Source organism: Dipodomys ordii, unplaced genomic scaffold (genome assembly GCF_000151885.1).
Source record: "Dipodomys ordii isolate 6190 unplaced genomic scaffold, Dord_2.0 Scaffold11, whole genome shotgun sequence".
Classification (NCBI taxonomy): domain Eukaryota; kingdom Metazoa; phylum Chordata; class Mammalia; order Rodentia; family Heteromyidae; genus Dipodomys; species Dipodomys ordii.
Window position 1 is genome coordinate 7,407,253 of NW_012267227.1, and position 9,440 is coordinate 7,416,692.

A 9,440-nucleotide genomic window follows, 5' to 3' on the forward strand; every position below is an offset into this window, starting at 1 on the left:
CTGGGAAGGTGGCTCAGTGGTAGAGTGCTTGCCTTGCATGCCTGAGGCCCTGGGTTCGATTCCTCAGCACCACATAAGCAAAAAAAAAAAAAGAAAAAATAAAAGAAATAGTCACAACAAAATGTGTATTTCCTTCACATTGTTGCATTGATACATATCGCCAACATTTAGTGGTAAAGCTGGGACCTGCACCAATCACTATACTCTTTGGCAGGAGTTTCCCACAACCCTAGAGACGAGAGCATGTCCAGCAGGACAGGGAAGCTGTGCCTTAACCTGCCATTTCTTTGGCAAGAGTTTGGTTGTGGCAGCTGCTCTTCTGCCTTCTAGCTGGTGCTATGATTTCCTTGGTACCTTGCCCATAGATCCACCTTGTACCTGAGTTCAGTATCTCAGGTTCCCAGTGCTTACAGCTCAGGGGTGTGACTCATCTATTCAGCAAGTTAATTAGCTCTGTGATTCACTTATTCACCCAGCAGTTTTTGGACAAAACATCCTGTGAAGTAGGTGTTGTTTTGTTTTTACTCCATCTAGGTAGAGATGGAAGCTCAGGGAATATTAAGTCTTGAAAAATCACTATGATCATTTAGTGTTTGGTATTTCCAGTGACATTTTCTGCCTCATTAGGGTTCATCCTATAAGCATCAGGGTCAACAGGTCATCCCAAATGCTGGAGGATTTCAAGATCTTGTCACTAGGAAAATGTACGTGTTTTTGTATCCGCAGTGACCTACAGAGCTGGAATTAGGCCTCTTGTCCTAGAAGGTCCTGAGTATCATGCCCCAAAGATCCTTTATCTGTAGGAACCGCACTGGACCAAGTGTTTGTTTTCTTTTTTGGGGGGGAGAGGGAGGACGGGTTGATCGTCTTTAGAATATAGCACCACTGCCATATTGAATATGTGAGAAACAGAGGCTGTGAGCACACAGCCCAGTTCATTGTCATAAATCATATATTGTGTCATACCTAAAGAAGAGAGACTCTTTTCCCCAAGTGAAGAGTAACTAAGAACCTTAGTGTTCAATAGTTGATTGATTGACAGAGAACTAGAAGTCAATATGACATAGTACAATAGTGTTGCCCACCTCAAATCCCTGGGCTTCACTGTGTCCTTGTGTCATTAATACTGTGTCGTTCATCACAGACATCCCAACTCACCATTACTCAAACTCCTTAATATTCTTGAGAAGATTGGGGAAAAAACCTACTTCTTGACATTATGGAAACAATCATAATCAAACTAAGACAGCATAATATCTCAGCTGTGCTTATTGTAAGCATCAGAGGTTTTTTAATTTTTTTTTTTGGTCCGGTCATGCGGCCTGAACTCTGGGCCTGGGCGCTGTCCCTCAGCTCTTCAGCTCAAGGCGAGCGCTCTACCACTTGAGCCATGGTGCCACTTCCGGCTTTTTTCTTTTTGCTTATGTGGTGCTGAGGAATCGAACCCAGGGCCTCTGGTATGCAAGACAAGCACTCTACCACTGAGCCACCTTCCCAGCCCCGCATCAGAGGCTTTTTGTTGTTATTGTTGTTGTTGCTTTTGTGCTGTTCCTGGGCCTAGAATTCAGAGTGCCTGGGTGCTGTCCCTGAGCTTTTGTGCTCAAGGCTAGCACTAAAGCATCCTACCACTTGAGCCACAGCTCCACGTCAGCTCTTTTGATGGTTTATTGGAGTTAAGAGTCGCACAGATTTTCCTGCCCTGGCTGGCTTTGAACCATGATTCTCTGATCTTAGCCTCGTGAATAGCTAGGATTACAAGTATGAGCCACTGACACCTGGTAGGAATGTGGGTTTTAAACTTAAGGTTATGTTGGCTATAGGAACTACTCTTTTTTTTGTTTTTTGTCTTTTTTGGGTCCAGTCGTGGGGCCTGAACTCTGGGCCTGGGCGCTGTCCCTCAGCTCTTCAGCTCAAGGCTAGTACTCTACCACTTGAGCCACAGCGCCACTTCTGACTTATGTGGTGCTGAGGAATCGAACCCAGGGCCTCAGGCATGCAAGGCAAGCACTCTGCCACTGAGCCACCTTCCCAGCCCCTAGTAACTATTCTGAACTCTAAGGAGCTAGCTCCTTCTTCAGAGAATAACCTCAAACATGGGTTTGATGTGGCGATCACAAGACAGTGTATGGAAAACAAATTAGCACCATGCATGGCAAATAATAGTCAATATATGCCAGGCTCTATAATTGATGTCATTGTACTGTTATAATGAGAAGTCATTTATGTACAGTCTTTAAAACTGACCTCCTTCTTTTTGCTTTTCTGGAAAATGGACTAAGACATGCCTATCCCTATTCTTAGGGCTCTGTGTTGAAGAAAGAAGCAAAAATAAAAGCAGTTGCTTTCTGTCTCCCATCTGTTCACACTAACCATCTGCCCTGGACTATGTCCAGCCATTTTCTTTTGGTTCTTCTTGTCCAAAACATTAAAATGTGGCCAGATGTAGGTGTCTTACGCCTGTAATCCTAGCTATTCAGGAGGCTGAGATGTGAGGATTGAGGTTTGAAGCCAGCCTAGGCAGAAAAGTCCGTAAGACCCTCATCTCCAAAGCACTGGAAGTGGAGTTGTGTGACTCCATTGGTAAAGCACGAGCTTTGAGACTAGCATTCACACACAAACATTACATTGTATCCCCACCCCTATCGCTCCTCCCCAGGCCCAACTCACACACTTTATGATCCTCAAATGTTGCGCCTGGTCCAGCCCATTTGGAGCTACATTGGTATCAGACGAGCCTACTGCAGCTACAACTTGTATTTGTTGCATTCAGTCGCCCATTACAGATGTGCCATCCCCAGGAGTGGGGCATACCAGATGTGCTCTGCCAAGATGGGTAGGATCTGGAGTGAGGAGTATGACTTGGAGAAGCAGGAGAGAAGCCTAGTGGTGAGACCCAGGGTATCAGCAAGGGAAAAGAGAGCAGCACAGCAGAAAGGACCCGGACCCTGGTCTTAGATTCGCCCCAGGTGGACACAGTTGGAAACGCAGGCGTGCTCAGGTTCCTCTGCTGTGGGAGGCAGGGCCAGACCCAAGCTCTGAGCCTAGTCTGGTAATAAGTGCAGTGGAGGCTCCTAGCTCCACCCAGCAGACAGCCAAGAGAGGTGTGTGCTAAGATGGTCTCCAAGGAAGCCGCTAAGATTCCTGGACCTTTGTCCTCTCCGTCCCCCCCCCCCCATTAGTTCAGAATTAAATCCCGGTGAGCCCTTCTTCAGAGCTGTGGAGAGATGAGCTTATTGCAAAGCCAGTGAGAAACCTCAGGGGTGTCTAGCTCCGAGCTTGCCATAATTGAGTGACACTGAGCTGCTCACTGGCTCTGTGAGCATGCAGAATGTCAGCTGAGGCCTAGAATAGACCTAAGAATAAAAATGGCAATGAGTTCCCCAGAGCAGTCACTTCAGTGGCCCCAGGGAATGGTACTCAGGACAGCTTCTGGAGGTGCACAGAGGCACGGTCTCTTAGATGTCAATCAAAAGCCATATAAGCCAGGTGCCAGTGGCTCGCATCTATAATTCTAGCTACTCAGGAGGCTGAAATCTGAGGATCGAGGTTCAAAGCCAGCCTAGGCAGAAAAGTCAGTAATATTCTTATCTGCAATGAACTACCAAAAAAGCCAGAAGTGGAGCTGGTGGTTCGGATGGTAGAGTGCTAGCTTTGAGCACAAAAGCTCAGGGACAGCTCCCAGGTTGAGTTTGTTAAGGCCCAGGACTGGTAATACCCCCACCCCAATGTATTGCATTTGTGTACTTTAATATGCATAAATAAGCATTGCTTTTGGTCTTGTTCCAAATATATATATGTATATGTACATATACATATACCTCAAAATGGTTTCTGTGATCTGTTTATAGTGTCATGTGTCCATCTGTCTGACCGTGGCCAGTTGCTACCCTGCTAGGGAGAGAGCACTCACCACATTTTACTTACTGCATTTATTTACATATTTATATATTATGACCTCATCAATAGTGCTCTATAATTACCATTTTAGTTTCTTTTTTTGTATGTTTTTTTGGGGGGTGGGGGGAGAGGTTGGAGGCATAATGCTGCTATGGAGCCTAGGGTAACCTTAAACTTATGATACTCCTACCTCAGCCTTGCAGGTGCTCAGATTGTAGGTATACCCAGCTCCTACACCTATCTTTTAAGTCAAACAACAAAAGACTAACAAATATATATTTACATGTATATACATGCATATACACACAAGCAAAAAACTCCATACACCAGGAAAAAAAATTCCAACAACAATTTCCAATTTTTATTTCAAATAGAGAATATCCGGGTAGCATCAGAACAAGAAAAAACTTCCATACATCCATGAGTTCTAAAACGGAAGTGTGGGAGACATTTGGCCTTTGGTTTTTGTTAGTCTGTTACCACAAAGCAGTTGGGCACCTGGGTCATTCTGGGAATGCTGGGATTTCAGCACTAGAACAGAAGCATAGAGTTTGATGTGAGCTGGTAACTCAGAGTCTCTGTGGCCGAAAGTGACCTCAGAGAACTTCACAGGGAGGAGGCTGAGGAAGAAGGTCCCTGATGTAATGCTTGAGGTTGTCAGGAAAGGAGGATCGAGACTTAGTAAGGCTTTTAGCAGAGGAAAGCTGTGATGAAACTACTATTTCTTTTCTTCTGTGGGAATAAAAACTATATCATTAGGTCCATAAAGCATGAATATTCTAGAAGCTTTCTTCTTTAGGTCAGCCAGGAAGGAGAAAGTGTTAGCAAATATTTTCAATCAGTTATTGATCCTTCTCCTTCAAGTCCTCCTCTTCCTCCTTTTCCCCATGTGTGTGTGTGTGTGTGTGTGTGTGTGTGTGTGTGTGTATGTGTGTGTAACAAGTCTCTCTATGTAGCCCAGGCTTCCTTTGAGCTCTTATCTTCCTGTCTCAGCATCCCAAGTGCTGGGATTACAGGTGTGAACCACCACACTCAGCCAGTTATTGACCTTCTTAAAGGTGGAGAGCTGGCATTAGACATTAGTCTACTGCCCACGAACTCGGACAACTCAAGGAACTTGTCTTAGCTATTGTTTATCTGAACAACAATCATCTCAGTATTCACCTCAAATAGTCTAATTAGCATGCAGTTAGATAATGCGTATGAAAGTGTTTTGTGTGCTGTAGAAACACAATGAGGTGATGTTTAGCTTTGCACAGGCTTTTTGCACCTTGAATAGTCTGGTGGAGCAGCATCCGTTGGCTTTCAGTTTTGGTTTCTGGAGCACCAGGAAAATAATGGATGAGAGTAGTCATTCATTTTACTTGTCAAATGCCCATCCTCGAGTGTGCAGTTAGGAAAACACAAGTGAGCTAAAAGTCAGAGTGATGTACTTTTCCTAAGATAGGTTACGATTCTTTTTTTAGGTTATTATTATATACTAAAGGCCAGGAAATTGATACTCCTCCCCTAACATGCAGAAGAGTGCAAGAGATTAATCTGATAAGTAGTTTCCATTAAAAAAATTTTTCTATTTGGCTTCCCAAATTTATCTTGTGTTCTGAGGTTTCTCAGTGCTACAGTGTCCTTTCCCCCGGCATTCGGTGGCCTTCCATCACTTCTAGATCTCCTTGGTGTGGAGAATATCAGTATTTATGCAAAGATAATAGCACAGCTTAGCTAGAGAGTTAATCCTTTAGCTCCCTAATTCGTGGATGTTAACTGAAATAATGGTTTGTCTTTTGTTCTCAGTTTGGATTTATATTCAGAATGTAACATTTGAAGACATTGAAGGTAAAGGGTTTTTTTGGTGACATTATTTCATATAGTTAGTACAGCGAAGACAAAGTAAGGCCATGATCAGAGTATTGTATTAGCAATCACCTATAAATAAGAAGTCTCACCAGGGATTGTCTAACAAGGCAGGAGAGAAAGCTGTGGAAGGTACAGTCAGTGCTATTCCAAGGAAGGGAAGTCGCTGGTAGAGAGGAAGTCAGTGTTTCTAAACCTTCACACAGGTGTCTTCTTTGCAGGATATAATAGGGTACATTCCCCATCTCACAGAAACACAAGACACATAGACACCATCTTTCCTGCTGAGTACCAGAGTGTAAATCCCGCAGCAAGCCCTGTACTACATGATGACACTCAGTTCATATTTCTCTGGCTTGTTGTTCTCAGATTGTTCTTCCTCGAAGTCTGGGTGGGCATTGGGATGGTGGATTTCGATGAACAGGACATAGATGAAACCTCCAAGGATGCCACCCAGCAGAGGACCCACGACCGGGATCCACCAGAAGTTATTTCCAACTCTGAAATCCAGAGAAGAAATCCGTGAGACACTTGTTGGCCTCCTTTTTTGGTATTTCCTGTCAGATCATTCACTCACTAGCCGAGATGTCTCCTGTTCAGAGCTCAGTGGTGTGAGGTCCCTCAGTATAGCACAGAAACAGGGACCCTGGACTGGTAGCTCAGGCCAGTAATTCCACATACTTGGAAGGGAGAGACTGAGCGGATCATAGTCCAAGTCCAGCCTAGGCAAAGAAGTTAAACCAGTCCCCGTCTCCACATATAAGATGGATATGGTGGCGTATGCCTATCATCCAACTCCATGGGAGGCAAAGAAAGAAGTATATGGTCTCAGGATGACCCTGGACAAAAATTCTAAGGCTTAAGAACAGCACCTCCCTCCACCCCCCAATCAAAAGGGCTGGGAACGTGGATCAAGTGGTAGAGAGGCCTTGAATTCAAATCCAGTACCAATAAAAATTCAAAAAAAAATTAAATCAAAGGTAGATTTATGAGTTATCTACTAAACATAGGTTAAATCTAGTGCTTATTTATTTAGGTCATAACCCAAAGTCAATGTTCCGTGATGAGACTCTCTTCCCTCTAGAAATCCTCAACTGGGACCTTCTGCTGCAGGTGGAGTTAAGAGAGAGGGAGCAGGTGGCTGGTGAATTGTCATCAGCACTTTCAGAGAAAGGAAATCCATTTAGACAATCCCATGGAAAACGGCCGGTTTTTACAAGCGTCTAAACAAATCAAACAAACGCCCTATGGCTGGAGGATATACATATACGAGAAACTTATTTTAAAACCCAGGAGAAAGGATGAACACAAAAGTGAGGGTGATACGGAACGATGCAGCAGGTGCACGTGAAGATTTCACTGTGCTCAGCTGGGAGTCTCATCACCTGTTCTTTTCACAATTGTTCTGTGTGACTTTTTTTGGCCAAGGCACTCGCTCTCTGAGCTCTTTGAGCCATTTGTGTAATCCCTTCCACCTGGAACCACTGAATCACTCTCCTGTGTTTTCAGTTACCAGCGTGGGGCTGAGCACAGCCGCCACCAGATGTCGCTCTCACCGCATGGGAGAGAAAGGGTGCTGAGCTCCACCTGCCTGGTCCCCATTGACCATCGAGGTGTTTAGATGCATCACCTGCCCGGACCTATCTCCAATACACACGGGGTACTGGTTGCTTCTACTACAAGTTAGGGGCTGTCACTAACACATCTGTGTTAACTACCTGAAAGACCATCTTTAAAGATGCTTTACTCAGGACAAACTATTTTTTTTTTATTTAATAATACTCCAAAGCTTCTTTACTTACTAAGTCATTGGCATCCTACCTAGAAATACCGGTAAGAACTTTGATAGGAAACTGTCTTTTTTTTTTTTTGGTGGGGGTGGTGTTGGGCGCTGGTCCTGGCGCTTGAATCCAGGGCCTGAGTGCTGTCCCTGAGCTCCTTTTGCTCAAGGCTAAAGTTCTACCACTTGAGCCACAGTGCCACTTCCAGCTTTTTCTGTGGATCACTTGGAGATGAGTCTCAAGGGAATTTCCCACCCCAGCTGGCTTTGAACTTCAATCCTCAGATCTCAGCCTCTTTCTTGAGTAGCTGGAATTGCAGGCATAGCACCAGCATTTGGTGGGAAACATCTTAATATTTCTTTTCTAACAGGACTCAACAACTCTATTTTCTCCTTTCTCAATTTCATCGCTTATATGGTAATGCCAGGTTAATTTTGCCAAGTACCCCGAGCTCTGCCCCAGCCCATTGCTGACCCCCCCCCCCAATCTGCAGAATAGAGAGAGAAGCTCCCACTGGTCTCACTGTGGGGCTCACATTATGTTTGATGGGATGATTGTACTTTCTGACTATACTGCATCACTTGCTAATTTTACAGAACACAGAAGCTTCTCGGCATGTTCCTCATTCCAGCATGCCTCAACACTACAAAATGCTCCTCTCTCACACCTCCTACCTTCCAGATTTGCAGCTATCAACCTCTTCTCATCTCCTTGGCATTTGCCAAGTCTCAGCTCGAATGTCAGCAGCTGAAGGGCAGCAGCTGGCCTGGTGGCCAGCACACGGCCTTTTGAATGGCCACATGAATGAGCATGCAAAGGGAGGAAAGCACTGATGCGAATGAGGACCAGCAGCTCAAGAAGCCTTCCTAATTGGGGCCTTGGCGTACTCTACTTGTGACCATTGGAGGACACAGTTACTTGACCACAGCTCTGTTAACCACCATGGGCTTATCACTTGGTTCCTTGTTGTGGGATTCATCTTGGGTATCAGAGGATACTTAGCAGCTTTCTCTGGCCTCCAACCACTAGATGTCAGCAGCAGTCAATCCCTTGTGCCCAGATTTGCCACATATCCTTGGGACAAAATTGTCCACCTTTAATTGAAAAACTACTGCTCTAGAAACTCCAAATGCAGCAGATCGAGGATAAAGGAACCTGACTCCATGTCCTTCAACTCCAAAAAGATGTCTGGCACATAGCATCTATTCATTCCTCTATTTAATAGTGTTTCATTGAGCCTTTCCACGCATGGGTCATGCTCTGCTGTAAGCACAGTGCCGTAACGGCAAGGGAAATGCTGGTACTTAGTCTTTCAAGGTCCTCTTGGCACTTAAGACTCTAGAAACTCTCAATGTCTGTGGTGGTGGTGATCTGAACAGTGCCAGTTATTGTAACAGTTTCTTCCTCATACTGCCCCCCACCACCACATTTAAATAAAGTCATGATGTAATCTGACTATCTGGCCAGCATCTAATTACAGATGTTATCTGACTATAGGTCAGATATTTGAAACACAAGTCCTTTCTTTTCACAGCAGGCTACCAAGATTTGCTCACATGTTTTTACCTACTTCCTTTTCTTTCTTGCTTGCCTGCTTGCTTGCTTTTTTGGTCGGTCATGGGGCCTGAACCCTGGGCCTGGGTGCTGTCCCTCAGCTCTTCAGCTCAAGGCGAGCACTCTACCACTTGAGCCACAGCACCTCTTCAGGCTTTTTTTCTTTTTGCTTATGTGGTGCTGAGGAATCAAACCCAGGGCCTCAGGCATGCAAGGCAAGCGCTCTACCACTGAGCCACCTTCCAGACCCTATTGTTAGTTTTCTTGATGATGGCCATTCTGGCTAGGGTAGAATCTCAATGATGTTTTGATTTGCATTTTTTTCATGGGCAGAGATGTCGAACATCTCTTCATATG

General features: G+C 44.8%; 1 protein-coding gene across 1 annotated transcript in view; it reads right to left on the reverse strand.

Moving 5' to 3' along the window:
- Positions 1 to 6,070: 6,070 nt before the first annotated feature.
- Positions 6,071 to 9,440, reverse strand: part of Aqp9 (aquaporin 9) — a 14,061-nt gene continuing 10,691 nt past the window's right edge. Inside the window, exon 6 of the mRNA XM_013009945.1 lies at positions 6,071 to 6,248. Within this exon, the coding sequence (XP_012865399.1) occupies positions 6,071 to 6,248 (178 nt within the window). The remainder of the gene's footprint in view (positions 6,249 to 9,440) is intronic.